At 35.0% G+C, this 16,794-nt stretch overlaps 1 protein-coding gene across 2 annotated transcripts; it reads right to left on the bottom strand.

The window, feature by feature from the left end:
* Positions 1-243: 243 nt before the first annotated feature.
* On the bottom strand, positions 244-11,755 carry LOC147847077 (cell adhesion molecule CEACAM5-like). 2 transcript variants are annotated; one of them, XM_087237959.1, is made up of 13 exons: positions 11,696-11,755; positions 11,386-11,455; positions 10,592-10,936; positions 10,254-10,493; positions 7,382-7,639; positions 7,048-7,302; positions 4,333-4,584; positions 3,985-4,239; positions 3,050-3,289; positions 2,876-2,975; positions 2,014-2,059; positions 1,539-1,786; positions 244-839 (listed from the first exon to the last, which is right to left on the bottom strand). In XM_087237959.1, the coding sequence occupies exons 2-13, from the start codon at positions 11,444-11,446 to the stop codon at positions 785-787; spliced, it is 2,355 nt and encodes a 784-aa protein (XP_087094085.1). In that variant the 5' UTR covers positions 11,447-11,455; positions 11,696-11,755; the 3' UTR covers positions 244-784. The 2 variants fall into 2 exon arrangements, with proteins under 2 accessions (XP_087094085.1, XP_087094086.1); XM_087237960.1 differs by lacking the exons at positions 4,333-4,584; positions 11,696-11,755 and having other exon boundaries at positions 11,386-11,577.
* Positions 11,756-16,794: the final 5,039 nt, after the last annotated feature.

The raw sequence follows: 16,794 nt of genomic DNA, 5'->3' as shown, positions 1-16,794 counted from the left end.
GGAGGGCAGCAGCTCTGCACAGTTTTGCTCCAACCCTAATTAAACACACTTGATTTAACTAGTCTTGTACACATTGATTAGTTGGATCAACTGTGTTTGATTAGGTTTGGGGCAAAACTGCAGAGCTGAGGCCCTCCAGAAATCCAGTTTAACACCTATGCATGCTATCAGAAAAAAAAATATTATGAGCAGTAATTCCCTTATCAACCGCTAGAGGTCAGAAAAGAAACAGCAAACAAAACCTTTAAATCAGCATGGTGGTTCATATTTATTGACCCATTTTTTAATTAGTTAACATATAAAGAGGAAATTCTCTCACAGATACAACAAGTTTCCAATATAAGAAGTGTTAAAAACAGTTAAAAGCTGACAGTTTTACTAGAGTAAATGATTCTTTAGCTGCATAAAGTTAGCATAGGCTAATTGTTGAGCATAATCGGAATGTGGTTATATTTCTCTATCATCCTCAGAGTTGTTTAGGTTTCTAAGCTACTCAAACTTAGACTGAAAGTAATGTTAAACTACGAGAAGGCTCCGGGAGCAAACCTGCTTTTTAATGGACTCACCTAACCCCGCCCCTAACAGTGACATCACTAGCTCCATTGAGTGCAGTGTGTCCGACATCTCAGCTTGCATCATAAAGGCTGCATCCAGATATTACTGGAAACAGTAGACAACATTTAACAGATTACACTCAGACAAGCTCAATAATAACATAAATTCACATAGTATCATTAAACTAATCTGAAACCACAACTATTATTCATTAATTTCCCATGGACACTCATTTGAGCATACTGTAAATCACAGACTCCTCCACAGTTTCCACATTTTCTTGCCTAAAACAAACACAACACACCAGTGTTAGAGATCATATAATCAGTGCTGGTTTAGCTGATGGTTGTGATGTTAGGGGTGTTTTCATATGGCATTATAATTTTGCATTAAGAGTTCTGCGTATAAAAATTACATTTCAAGGAATAAATAAAAGTAAAAAAATATGAAAAGGAAAAAGTTAAATAACTGCTAAAAATTAAGAGAAAATAACACTAATAATAATGACTGAAAACACTAGCAATATACACAGTAGTCAATTATTAAAGTTCAAGTCTGTGGTTTTTTATTATTATTATTATTATTATTATACATTTTACCCTTTGCCTTATATTCCTCTTCATCAGTCTGTAATGCAATAAATGTTATGCTCGACATATAACTAGTTTTACTATATAACAGAAATCCAGCCAATCAGATGGCTGCTGTATTGTAACACTGGTTTAATATTGAGCAAGCGAGTTGAGCCTGATGTTGCATGTGCATGAAAGGAACTACACAAACCTTCAAACTAAGGTTGTCATTTGGTCAAAGTCATTTTGCATGCTCAAAACATGATCTTTTGTGTGCAGAATTGTTAATGCACATGCAAGAAGTTATTTTGCATGCTCAAAACAGGATCTTTTGTTCACAGAATTACAGTGTTGAAAATATTACAGCTTGTGTTTAGTGCAGTTGTTGGTGGTCCAGCAGTTTCTCCTCACCTGTGGTCTTGATCAGGCTGCTGAACTGGTGTGTTGTCACACTGACGCTGCTCCTCTTCTTCCTCTTTCTTCTTCGGTGTGTTTTTGTGATATTGGACAGTGGCGTACTGGATCTCCTCAGCACCTCTGCATTCAGCACTTATTCTGGGATTCACAGTTTCATACGGAGCTTCATCGACTGGTCCAGGGTCACAAACTGGATTGTCGTAAACTTGAGTTTTCTGTGGCACATCAGAATACAGATCATTCTGAAACACAAGACAATAAAGCATTCATTAGCATCTGAAACAGTCTGATCAACATTTCAGAAATATTTTATTCATTCACACTGCAATTAGAAGCAGAAATATGTGAGATGGCATGTAAATATACTGAGGATTTTCACATCATAAAATCTAAAATAGATCATAAATTTTAATCACACAAAGGAAAAAATTAGTTTAACTGATTTTAAGGTTGTATCTGTATGATTTACCTGCGTCACTATGAGACCTTCAGATTTAACACTCCTTTGTTTCTTTCTGTAATAATAACACACATTAACAGAGTATTAATCACTCTAATAAATAAATGAAAATATAATATGCATATAATAAAATGTTACAAATAATCAAACATGAATTCAACACAGGCTCATTGGGAATATGTGCCCAGGGCTACAGTTTTGCGAACTATGAAATATGTGTCTGCGGGTACAACGGCCTGCATTTAGTGTGAAAACACTATCAATATGTGGCGATATGTCATTGGAGACAACTTCTGAACCCTTTTTGTGTTACTGCTGACTGATCACCTCCATATGGACAGCTTTTCCAGGATGGTCAGTGTGCTTGGTAGCTTACCTTGTGCAGTGTTGTAGTAGAGTGGACCGGGATTCATCCCAGTGTTTGACACTTCCAAAAAACAAGTAAAAAAAAACATTGTGTTGTTGTGGTTAAAGCATGAGTTTGTGATGATTTTCTCTTCTAATTTGCTTTTGAAAACACTATCGGTTGGGTTTAGGAAAGGGGGTGTGTGGATTATAGACGAATTTGAGAAGGATGTTGAGGTTTGCAGAAATGTACACATATTTACAAGAACGAATATGTTTTATAAGAAAACATAGATCAGAAATGTATTTGAGGTTGTCAAAAATGTATACAGCGCCCCCTAGTGGATTTGTGAAATCAAAAACTGCAAGCAAACAAAGCCCTGGGTAGATATCTTGCAGTTCCCAAAAACGTAGCCCTGGGCACATATCTCCACATGGGATGCATGAATTTGCATATTTGACTATAGCAGATATTTTAATTGAGTTAAAATAAAATAAAAAAATAATTTTGTTTCATTGAACTCACATAATAAACAGGACGATGATGACGATGATAATGATGAAGATGATTAATACTCCTACGGATGTCGCTGTGATGATGATGTTTCTCTCAGCATGTTCATGAACTGAAAGATGAAGCAGATCATGATTAACTCTCCAGACTGATGAAGTTACAGGAGTGTGATGATAAAAGCTTCACCAGTGACAGTGACGGCGTCTGATCTCTGAGCTCCATGTGGATTGTGAGCCTCACAGTAGAAGCGTCCACTCTGTACTGCACTGAAACTCTGTCCAGATCCAACAGCTGAGCTTTGATTCTCCTTAAACCAGCTGAAGCTCAGAGCAGGAGGGTTTGAGTCACTGATGCACATCAGACTCACTGAATCAGAAAAAAGCTGACCAGAATCAGTGACGGACACTGAGACGTTCCTGGGAGGATCTGAAACAGAAAAACACTGATATCACGAATGCGTACAACAAATATGGCATCACAGTTTACTTAAGAAGATTTAAAAATTACCCTTTTTACAAGATGTAAAATAAGTGTCTGATGTCCCTAAAGTTTAGTTGTAGATGTGTTTGAAAGCAACTCGTAATATTTTATTGATATTTTGGCAAAGTGAATGACGTGACTCAAAAAAGAGGTTCATTCATCTTGCTGGAGGAGACTTAAAGCTCCGAGTAAAATCATCTGATCTTCCCATCACTAAGAAAACTTCTGTCAGTCTATGTTGCTCCTATCGCTGTTCATTTGTGCTTCATCTTAAACTCCACATCTATAATCCTCTTAGTCTATGCTGACATTATCTTCAGCAGCTCAAACACTCTAATGGCTAATGGACAGACGGCTGCTTCTCACTCAGGGCTGCTGTTTATGTTAATGAAGGAGAGATGGGCACTAGTGGGCGGGGCTTCCCCCCCTCTGATGACACGTACAAAGGGAGAATGTCAATCAAAGTGTTTCTGCAGACTGTTACTATCAAGTCTGATTAGAACAAACTCAGATAATGCATTACTAATTTTAGACGCTGGCTATATTAACACATTTACACTGGCTATATTTAAACAACTGTCTGACCTTTTTCATAAAAGGTCCCCTGTAGTATATCAGTTGCTGAACCATTATTTACTCACACTGAACATCTAAAGTCACAGGATCAGAGTATTTCTCTCCATGTATATTCTTGTATCTGCACTTGTATTCTCCACTGTCATCAGAGCTGATCTTGGAGATGTTGAAGATTCTTCCAGATCTTACAGATGTTTCTCCTTTAAACCAGTTGATTTCTGCAGGAGGGTTTGAGTCGCTGCTGCAGCTCAGAGTCACTGAATCTCCAGACATTATTACAGCAGATCTGTTCATAGACACTGAGATGTTCCTGGGTGGGTCTAACAGAAAAAAACAAACCATTAACAGTTACAATAGTCTTGACATCACAGATTATGGTTTAATGGTTTAATGTTATAGTTTTTCTAACTCACACTGAACATCTAAAGTCACAGGATCAGAGTATTTCTCTCCATGTACATTTCTGGCTCTACACTTGTATTCTCCACTGTCATCAGAGCTGATCTTGGAGATGCTGAAGATTCTTCCAGAATTCAGAGATTTATTTCCTTTAAACCAGCTGAAGTTTGCAGGAGGGTTTGAGTTGCTGCTGCAGTTCAGAGTCACTGAATCTCCCTCCATTATAACAGCAGACCTATTGGAGATCACAGGAGTATCTGGAGCATCTGCAGGAGAAACATAGATAAAGACAAATAAATATGACCATCAGTTTATGTATGTACTGTATACATCATACTAAAAGAGCTGCCCATTGTTTTTGTATTGTTTTTTTATATTCTTAGAATTTTTAATAATAAGGTAATGGTATGCTAATAAGCAGATGATAGCAGATAATAAACATTTGCAATTATTTTAAGTTGTTGTTGTTTTTGAGGTTTAAAGTAATTTAAGTAAATGGTCATGAAACATTTATAATCATAAAAAAACACACTTTATGAATATGAAGGAGATTTTATGCATGTTTAAGACTGTCATTAAGAGTCATTTGCTTAGTTATGTCATTTTAAATGCTAAAATATATGCAAAGCTAAATATATAAACAAATTAAATTCCAAATTTGAAGCTGATATCACCAAAAATCAGTTTTCAGTAAGTTTTTGTTCAGCTGCAGTACCAGACATGACCACAGGATTTCCATTGGTGACCACACAAGAGCGCCCCCCTTGTTTAAAGAATATTTCACAAGTCTACAATGTAAAAAATTATGATCAATTAGTCATGACAGCACATGTTTTTAGTTCATTGTAACTTTATAAACTAAGTTAATCATTTTCTAACTTAATTTTATAAGTTACGCAGGCTGTTTTAAGTCAGTTTAACATAGCATAAGTTCAATGGACTTATAGGGCTAATTTGATTCAGCTTTAAAATTTAAGGCAAACAATATTTTTTAACAGTGTAAAGTAGAATGGTATTGTGGGTAGCATTTGATTTGAATTTACCTTCTAAAAAACATCTCAAAACATTTAACATGTAGATTGCTGTAGCAAAGTAATGCTTTACAACTCTGACAAGTATCATTGTTGCAATCAATAAATAACTGTTGCTCAGTAACATTAAAAATCAGTCACTGAATATAGAAACTACAAGCATTAGGCTTTCAAATGATATATACCTGTAGTTTGTCATGATTGCTTCATGTTTACTAAAATATTACAATATTAATAATGCAGCCATAATTGCTCCTACAGGTTGTAAGGTGACAGTAAATGTGTTTTAATGACTCTTCCTTTGTAACAAAACCCCAAAAAGCAGAAGTCCAAGACCTTTTCAATGAGTTTTTCATGAAAACATTAGGATTTATTTGCAAAAAAGGATGTAAACTTAAATGTTAGAGTGCAGGGAAAGTGGCAGGGCCTGATCACTTTATATGTGTATTTTCTAATCGGATAGCTGTATGATTTGTCAAAACGTTTCCATTTACTTGACCACGTAAATGAATCTCTGTTAAATGGATATAGTTCTGCTCTTTAAATCCAGCGCTATGTGCAGATTTACCAGGTTAAGTCAAGTAAAGCATCTGAAACTTTTTATTCATATTTTTTATTAGTACACCGCAGAATTTACATTATTATTTACAGAAGAGTACAAGCTATATATATGCATCTTATTTTTATTTCGATATCTATCTTATTTTTATCTTATATTAAGCTATATCTTATTTTCGGGGGTACTGAATCTCGTTGCGGGCCGGAGGGAGGATGAGAGTGGGCAGTTTGAGACCCCTGCTCTGGAGTGTGTATGTTTTCTAACTCTCTGCAACTGACCCTTTTAAGCTCTGATCCTTATTGTGTTGTTTTGTTGACTGTTGCTTTAAATGCAAATGAGATTGTGCTGTTTACAAAAGAGGGAGGAGCTACAAATGCCTGTGCATCTTCGTGAAAAGCTGAAAATATCAAAATAAGTGGCTCAGAAACATTTCTAGAGTGATTCATTAATTCTGATTGAATTGACTTGAGAGCGATGAGTTCTTTGAATACATTGTGCAAGTGGAAGAGAAGATTACTGCCTATTTCGAGACGTCTATCGGGAGGGGCTCAATCGTTCATCAATTGAAAGACAGAAGTTAATCATATGCAGTCAGAACAGGAAAAAACATTTGATCTATTTATCTCCTGAGTCCTTGTGTTGTCATTTATCTCTCTACATGCTGAACATAATGAATGAACAAATCATAAACCTGAAGACTGGAAAGCTGAACTTACTGTGTGTTTCCAGCTCAGACTCCTTTCGCTGTTCAGTTGTGCTTCATCTAAAACTCCACATCTATAATGCTCTTAGTCTATGCTTACATTATCTTCAGCAGCTCAAACACTCTAATGGCTAATGGACAGACGGCTGCTTCTCACTCAGGGCTGCTGTTTATGTTAATGAGGGAGAGATGGGCACTAGTAGGCGGGGCTTTCCCCCTCTGATGACATCATACAGAGGGAGAATGTCAATTAAAGTGTTTCTGCAGACTGTTTTGATCAAGTCTGATTATAACAAATACAATTAATTATTATTATTTTACTTTAGGTTATATTCACACACCGCTAACAGACATCTGTGTTTAAACCCCTAATAAACATGATTTTTCATAAAAGGTCCCCTTTAATGTATCAGTTGCTGAAACATCATTTACTCACACTGAACATCTAAAGTCACAGGATCAGAGTATTTCTCTCCATGGTCATTTCTGGCTCTACACTTGTATTCTCCACTGTCATCAGAGCTGATCTTGGAGATGTTGAAGATTCTTCCAGATCCTACAGATGTTTCTCCTTTATACCAGCTGATTTCTGCAGGAGGGTTTGAGTCACTGCTGCAGCTCAGAGTCACTGAATCTCCAGACATTATTACAGCAGATCTGTTCATAGACACTGAGATGTTCCTGGGTGGGTCTGACACAGAAAAACACAAACTGTTATCAGTTACAATAGTTTTAATGGTTTAATGTCATAATTAGTTTTGCTAACTCACACTGGACATCTAAAGTCACAGGATCAGAGTATTTCTCTCCAAGGTCATTTTTAGCTTTACACTTGTATTTTTTATTGTCATCAGAGCTGATCTTGGAGATGTTGAAGATTCTTGAAGATCCTACAAATGTTTCTCCTTTAAACCAGCTGAAGTTCAGAGCAGGAGGGTTTGCGTTGCTGCTGCAGTTCAGAGTAACTGAATCTCCCTCCTTTATTACAGCAGATCTGTTGATGGAGATCACAGGAGTATCTGGAGCATCTGCAGGAGAAACATGTAAAGACAAGACTCATAAATAAATATGAGAATCAATTTAAAATGTGTACTCTATACAGCTTAATAAAAGAGCTGCCCATTGATTTTAATAATAAGGTAATGCTATGGTCTTCCTTAAGTAAATGAGGACAAAAGCAAATAATTAGCAATTTAGTTTTGGAGCTTTAAAGTAATTTAAATAACTGGTAGCTCATCACTCGAAGGGGGTGTTCATAGGAACTGTCATTGTGCATGTTTAACCTCTGTCGACACTGGCTTGCATGGTTCGGGACCTGTAGAGCTGCGCATCTATTGATTACTCTTCAGTGTTTGGACTCTCAGCAGTGAGTATTGAACCACACCACTCGGTTATGTTACTTTAAATGCTAAATTCAACATGCAAAGCTAAATATCACCAAATTATATTCCAAATTTGAAGCTATCTCCAAAAATGAGCTTTCAGTAGAGTTTTGTTTGGCTGCAGTACCAAACATGACCACAAGATTTCTGTTAGAGACCACACAAGGGCGCCCCTTTTGTTCTAAGATTTTAAACTGTAGTTATTCATAATTTTCACAATATTTATAGACACTAAATTTAGATTAGTGTGGGATTTTTGGTAGCATCGGATTTAAATTAAGCCTCTAAAACACATCTAAAAACTGCTGAAATTTGTTTACATGTGGATTGCTGTAGCAAAGTAACGCTTTACAACTTGTCGCAGATTAATAAATAAATGTTGTTCAGTTATAAATAAATAAATACATATATATATATATATATATATATATATATATATATATATATATATATATATATATATATATATATATATATATATTACAGTTATATAAAATATTAGTTCTATATCCAGTCACTAAATATAGAAACAAGAAATTTTAGGCTTTCTAATGATATATAGTGTGTTATGAGTGCTTTATGTCTACAGTACCATGGTTTAAAATGTAGCTGTAAATGCTTCCACAGGTTGTAGGGTGACAAATGTGTTTTAATATATTACCCTTTCTACATAAACAAAGAAAAAACAGCAGCAGTCTTACACCTTTCCTATGATTAGATTAGGTTTTAATTGCAAAAAAGATATGTAAACTTGAGTGTCATGGTGGCGGAGGTGATAGTTTGGGCCTGTTTACACCTGGTCACTTCTTGCATTTTTTTCTGATTGTATAGCTGTCTGATTTCTGAAAATGTTTCCCTTTACCACATAAATGTGTGTAAATAATTGGATCTGATTCTAATCCATAAATCTAGCACTATATGCAAATTTAACAACATTATGTTGACTAAAGCATCATACACAGCATTTTATTGAATTAATATTTTTATTTACAGAAGTGTATAAGTGTTTTTATTTTGGCATTTAAATAGTTTTATATACAGGCTGTAAAAAATCATTATAAGAGCACAAAGAGATTGCATAATGTTATTCAAGCTAAACGAAACCTCCATTTTTGTCATATAGATATGTGTAAGACTTCATTGCAGACAGAGATTAAGATTGCCTTTGTAGATTAATATAATTTAAGATTTTTAAAAATTATTATTTATTTCTTTTCACAGAGGTTTGATGTGCCTGTGTTGTTAATGCTGATACCTGATATTAATTTAACCATTTAATTTCATCAATTCACAGTCAAAACTAAAACAAAACAAAGAAAATTAAACAAAACAAACAGATGCATTTATTTTAGACCCGTCCAATTTAATCTGAAATGATCTGAGAGATCGGATTTATACACGCCTCAAACAAGTTACATGGGAATTTACAACAATGGTATATTTTACTATTTATTAGATTGATTAGGTGTAAACAGCACTTTAATGTCAAGACAGGGAACAAGAGGAAAACAGGAACTTAAACACACACAGATCAATGACTAAAGACAGGTGAACATGATAATGAGGAACTAAGGCGGGAAATAGAACAAGGAACCAAATGCCAAAACACACCTGAAAACAAGCACTGAAGAGGAGCACATGGGGAAGTAAACATACAGTGGTGTACACAGACATCACATTCAAACCATCAACTTTTCTGCTGTCTTTACAGTGAACACACTTGATCAAGTCTAATCTGTGTTTGGGATTTGGCAAAGCCCCGATCATGTGATTTGCATCACTGCATGATGTCCTTATTTGTTGAATTACCTTTGTCCACATGTTTATCTATGTTTGCATAAATGTAAATAAAATAACCACCAAAGTTGTCAAATTAATTTGGGTCACTTTATTTTAAGGTACAATTCTCACTATTAGCAAACCATTAACTTAGATATTTTAACTCAAAACATTTCTTATTAGCTCCATATTGTTAGTTAGAAAGGTAGTAGTTGAGTTTAGGTATAGGGATGTACAATAAGATCATGCATTACAAGTACTATTAAACAACCAATATATTAATAATATGACGATAATAGCATAGTTGTACTTCTTAAGACTAAAATCACACAACAGCTTTCATACCATTTGGTGACAGTATTGCAAAAGTGAGTATTTTAACTTTTATGTATTGACTATGTTTACATGTTTACATCTTGCAAGTCTGAATGTTTTCTAAAGGTGAATAGTAAAAGGTTAAAATAAAAAGATGAAAACTTACATCTGACATTAAGATAAACAGCAGGAGAGATGTACGTTTGTCCCTGCACACCACAGCTGTAGTTGCCTGTGTGTGTTCTGTTGACTGACCTGATGTTGAGTTCATCTCCAATATTAGTCAATGTGTGTGAGTTTCTGTACCAGATGAATGTTGGTGTGTCAGTCAGTTTACAGCTGCTTTTACATGTCAGACGGACTAAATCTCTCTCTTTTACACTCGCAGGAGACTCCAGCTGAAGATCTGAACACAACACACACATTATATCTAGTGCTGCTCTCATACACTGATTATTATTCTACATAATGACCACAAGAAGAGAGAAACCTCAGGAGAGTCACCTGTGACAGAGAGAAGCACTCCTGGAATACCAAGCCACTTATTATCAGGTAAAGTAATGAATCTGAAGTAATACTCGTGTTCATCTTTCTTTGTCACATGACTCAGTCTGACGGTGCAGTTGTGCTGTTTATCTCCCAGATACTGAAGCCTCTGACTGTATTCAGAGTTATTAGACAGATCTGCAAACTCTCCATCAAGTTTTATCTGGTCTTTGTTCCAGAAGACTTTCGTGATATTATATCTAGTCGGGTATATAAAAGTGCAGCTGATTGTCATTGTTGAGTTCTGTAGTGCACAGTATTGTGTAGGACTGTAATCCACATACCAATCACCACTAGACACCCCTGAAACACAAAAACAGTCATGATGAAAATGTAGTTTAATCAGATAACACTGACTATAAGACACTAGGAACACATGCTGTTAGTGGTAAACAGGGACTCATTACAGATAATATTTTAAGCTGATGTTGTGAATATGAATAATGATCTCAGTGTGAATGACTTCAGTCTTGATGGAGGACAGAAATAAACAGAGAACAGAGAAAAAAAAACAATAATGGAAAATAAAAAGAGCAAAACACAAACAATAATCAACTAACATGACATGTTACAAACTACACACTCAGTTAAAATACAACTTTTAACAAAAATGCCAAACACTGGAGGGTCCAGAATATTTCTCATTCAGTGAACAAATTCACAATAAGAAACATGTAGAGTGAGGAATTTCCACCATATGGAAATATAATTTGAGTTTGTTTCACTGTAATAAGAATGTAAGATTGACTCACTGTGAATGATGAGCAGAAAGATCAGATGAAGAGCAGGAGCCATTCTGAGCCACATCAGCATCAAATCTATCTAGAATCCAGCATTAATCATCACTTCTACACTCATCAACAGTAAATGTACATCACCCTAAACAGCTCTTAGTGTTAGGAAGATCTTTACACATCTGCAGATTATTAATGCACAACATCAGTGTGTGTAAATCAACTGATGACTGAGATCAACACAAGATATTTCTCATGTCAGAAATCATGTGTTATATGAGCTTCATCTACACTAATCATCAGTCAAATACCAGTGTGTTTGTCTTACCGTGTTGAAGAGCAGCCGATCAACAGCGACTGATGATCTTTAGCTTTACTGACTGTGGTTAACTCAGAGTTGCAGAACTATCAGAGTTCCTACTTTAGAAAAACAAAAAAACAACAACCACTGACTAAAAAAAATGTGTTTTTCACATTATTGAACATGTTGCAGAAATTACATCCTACACTTATTGATGTTTTTGAAGAAAAAAGTTAACTTTCAGTTGATGAACATCAACGTTTATACCAGGGGTTCTCAATGTCTACATTTAAAGATCCAAATCTGAATTTTATTAAGGTCAAAGGTCAGGAACAATTTATAGTACATAACTTGTTTTTAATAAACATCCATAACATGCATTACTAATCAAATTTATTTTTTTGTCTTTAAATAAAGAAGCTTTTGCATTGAAAACACATTAAATACAAGGTAACACTTTACAATAAGGTTCATTAGTTAATGCATTTACTAACATGATATAATCATGAACAACACTTGTACAGCATTTATTAATCATAATTGAACATTTACTAATGTATTATTAACATTAAAGTCCATGCTTGTTAACATTAGTTAATGCACCATGAGTTAACATGAACTAACAATGAACAACTGTATTTCCATTAACTAACATTAACTAACATGAACAAGTACAGTAGTAGATGTTTTGTTCATTGTTTGTTCATGTTAGTAAATGCATTAATTAAAATTAACTAATGAACCTTATTGTAAAGTGTAATCAAATACAATGCAAATAAAGCTAAAACCACTATACACTGTTAACCCTTACTGTAGATTATGCAGTAAATAACTGTAAAATAGCCAGTGTTTTGCTGTAATAAAAGGAAACAGTATTTTACTGTAAAAGGAGCAGGATTTGTATGAAATTTTGTAGTGCAAAGAATAAATTACAGTAATTTACTTTATGTACCCATTACAGATAGTTACTGTGATAATAAATGGTAAATTACTGCTCAACCATTATTACCCCATGTACTCTGATGCTTTATGTTGCTATATATATATATATATATATATATATATATATATATATATATATATATATATATATATTGTTCAGTTTTGGTATGTGTATGGTCAGTATTGAGGAGAAAGTGAGACAATGCATTAATGATAAGCTAAATTTCTCTGCAGCCATCTTTGTGTTTTCTTTGGTTCCTTTTATGTTTTTAACATTGAGTATCAGGAGTCAACCAATGTCAATGTCACAGAGGTAATTAAAAAGTAAAGATATCGACGAGATGCATTTAAAGGCAAAAATATTCACACAGAGCAACCAAATTATCACAGTCATTTTTATAACTTTGTTTACTTTTCTATAATTAATCTAATTTGCCTAGTTTAGCCTATAGTTAAGCTTTTAAATTGCACTTTAAGCTAAATTTTAGTATTTTGCTAAATAACTAGTAAAAATGTGTTATTTAAAAAATATCTTAAACAGCACGTACATACATTTTTGCAGAGACTCAATTAATTTGTCTGGAAAACTTCAAATAAAGTAGGTAAAAGTGGCATTAACAATATAGTATAAAGGCTTTCCTAAATAAATGTATTAATCAGGTTATTTTATTTATTTATTTATTTGCTTTGGATGAAGTTTTTATATTTTTATTGTTTTTATTCAATGATATGTGCATGATTGTGATAAATGTAGGCAGTTTCTTTGAAAATATGCTATGTACCAGGGATGTCAAACTCCTGAAGGGCCGCAGCCCAGCAGAATTTAGTTCCAGCTCTGCTTCAGCACACTACCTTTAGATTTAGTTTGATCAGGTGTGTTTAATTAGTATAACTGCACTGTTACTCTGTAGATTGTGTAGTAAATAACTGTAAAAAAACAATGATTTAGGCATCACCACACACTCCCACAGGCTGTCCGTCTAATTCTAAACACAAAAGTGTTAGAAAGTTTTCAGAAAATGCCGGCCCTTTAAGGGAGCCAGGTGTTTGATTTGTTTACTGCTGATTGTGCTCTCTGCTATGTCCATCAATTGAGATGTAGAGTCTGATATGTTTTAGGCTTTAAATAAGAATCTACAATGAGTAAGTAAAATGTGTTCAAATGTTTTTGAGGGTTTCTAAAATAAGGCTGTGTTTTAAGTTATACTGTTGTTATCTTGAACTGTGTACTTGAAAGCTATATTGTTAGCTAGTTAGCCTCTCCTCATATAACTTCTTACATTACTTTTGTTTAAGTACAGTATATGTATTTATTGGATATTGCATACTGCCATAATGTACAGATGCTAACAGTTGTTTGTATCTTTCTGGCAACTAAGCCAAAATTAAATTCCATCATCTCTGTAAGGTAACATGTGCACATCATCACAGGGAATCACAAAAACATGATACACATAGCCATCCACACACAAAAGCTCCACTGTCCGGTCCCAGGTTGTGAGTTTGTTGCTAAGTATTTTTCAGAGCTGTGTTTCCATCTATGAATTTATATTAGAAGCAATAGAAAAGTTTGTTGTCATGAGATAATTATAATAGTAAAAGATTTTATCCTTTGGTTTTTCAGTGTTGCCAACTTTATTTTTGTTTTCTACAATTATTTTAAACTTTTTATTGAGAGTTGACACAGTTTTTAATTATTTAAAACTTCAAAATTTAAAATAATTATTTTGTGTTTTTTGCTGTTCAGTTTTTTTTTTTTTTTTTTTTTTTTGCATGGTCAGCATTGAGGAGAAAGTAACACGTTTCACTGCAGCACTTTGTGTGTGTGTGTTTATTGGATATGTGATTGTGATAAATGTTGGCGGTTGCTTTAAAAGTATTGCTAATACCAGGGGTTCTCAATCCTGTTCCTGGAGATCTACCTTCCTGCAGATTTCAGTTGCTATCCATATAAAACACACCTGAACCAATTAATTAGGACCTGAACACCACGTGATAATTACAGGCAGGTGTGTTTGATATGGGTAGCAACTGAAATCTGCAGAACAGAGTTTAGTACTCACCCTACTTCAACATTACCTGTAGAATTCTAACAAGCCTTAATTAGTTTGATCAGGTGTGTTTAATTAGAGTTACAGCTTAAAGTCCCAGTCACACTGCACTTTTCTCCCTATAGACTTCCATTCATACACATGTGAGTACTGCAGACCTGGAATGATTGCTCATGCGACAAATTTCATAATTTGCAGCATTGGAAAGTTCAAGCTTGGAGAAAGCTGAATGCGAAATCACATCATGTGATTGCTTGAGACCAATCAAAGATCAAAACATGACCTCTCTGGCTTGCTTTTTCAATCTCTAATTATTTTGTTTAATTCCACTACTCGCTTTGTTTATTTTCGCAGTGCAGTATGACAGAATTTTGCATGCTCAAACATTAGTGTGACCGCAGTCTTACTGTACAGACCTGTAATATGCAAGACAATATTTATATCTGCTGATTTCTTAATTTTGTTAAACATTTTCTGTTATTTATTTGTTTGGTGCCAAAACAATAAAATAAATTTGTCTGAAAAAATGTTATGCCTTCTATTTTTAAATAACAGCTAAGAATACTGATTCATTTTAGTAACACTACAATAACTATATATGACATACTATTAATGTGTATGCAGTATAGTGCTGTGATTTGTAACACTACAGTACAGTAATTAACTGTGCACAGTTTCCAGTTAGTTACCACTGCTGCTCTATTACAGTAATTAACTGGCAACACTGTTGCCAGCTACTCACTGTATCGGTTCAGTTACAGTAAATAACTGGCAACACTGTTGCCAGCCACTCACTGTAATGGTTTAGTTACAGTAGAATACTGGCAACGCTGTTGCCAGCCACTTACTGTAATGGTTCAGTTACAGTAATTAACTGGCAACACTGTTGCCAGTTACTTACTGTAACCAAACTTTTACAGTGAGTAGCTGGCAACAGTGTTGCCAGTATTCTACTGTAAAAAACCCCGGTAAGGTCTAACAGTGTATATATATATATATATATATATATATATATATATATATATATATATATATATATATATAAATTTTTGTACAAAACATAAAAAGGTAAGCCAATAATATCTGGATGCAGCCATGATGATTCAAGCTGAGACTGCATATCTCAGAGATATCCCAGACACAATGCACTCAATAGTGACGCCACTGTGAGGGGCTGGGTTAGCGGTGGGGTTAGGTGTGGGCATTAAATAAAGTTTATTTATAAGCTAATTTGCAGAGGATCACGTTGTGATTGCTTGCAGCCGGTCCCCCATTATTCAATTCATGATTCACCCATCAGACGATTCCTAAGCCACTATAAACACCCTCAGTTCTATATCACAGCCATCTTCGTTTTGAAGAATCCCCCCTTCCACCCCTACTCCTCCTCCTTTCCTAGATGGGTGGCACGGTGACCCAGTGGTTAGCACTGTTGCCTCACAGCAAAAATGTCACTGGTTCCAGTCCTTACCAGGCCAGTCGACATTTCTGTGTGGAGTTTACACATTCTCCCAGTGCTCACATGTGTTGTTCACCCGGGTTCACGAGTTTCCTCCCACCGTCCAAAAACATGCAACTTAAGTTAATTGACTAATCCAAATCAGCATTATAGACATGCTCCTAGTAAGTAGTTCTCTCTTAAGAGCAATCACTATGGCTGCGTCCGAAACCGCATACTTCCATACTATATAGTACGCCAAAATGTATGCAGTATGCGAGCCGAGTAGTATGTCCGAATTCATAGAATTCGAAAATCAGTATGCGAGAAGTACCCGGATGACTTACTACTTCTGGCGAGATTCCCGAGTGCGCATCCCATGCATGCTGCGCTATCCCTTGATGCTCAGAAAGCAAATTCATGAATGGAAGTGAGGCGACGCAACTGACGCAGGTAGGTCACGCGACTATGACAAAATGGCGGATGTAGTACGTCCGAATTCCATTCATACTTTTCACATTCATACTGTATAGAACGCACTTTTCTAACGGCCGAGTAGTACGTTTAAATTCAAATGCAGTACCTACTGAGTAGTAGGCGGTTTCGGACGCAGCCTATATGTTTATTAGCTACTACAGTAGGGGAGTTCTCCAGATCTACCTGAGCTCAAACTCCCCTCTTGCTTTGCAAATGGG

The sequence above is a fragment of the Danio rerio genome, chromosome 1 (genome assembly GCF_052040795.2).
Source record: "Danio rerio strain M-AB ecotype USA chromosome 1, GRCz13ab, whole genome shotgun sequence".
Taxonomy (NCBI): domain Eukaryota; kingdom Metazoa; phylum Chordata; class Actinopteri; order Cypriniformes; family Danionidae; genus Danio; species Danio rerio.
The sequence above is the reverse complement of the archived record's forward strand: the minus strand, read 5'-3'. Positions and strand labels throughout refer to the sequence as shown.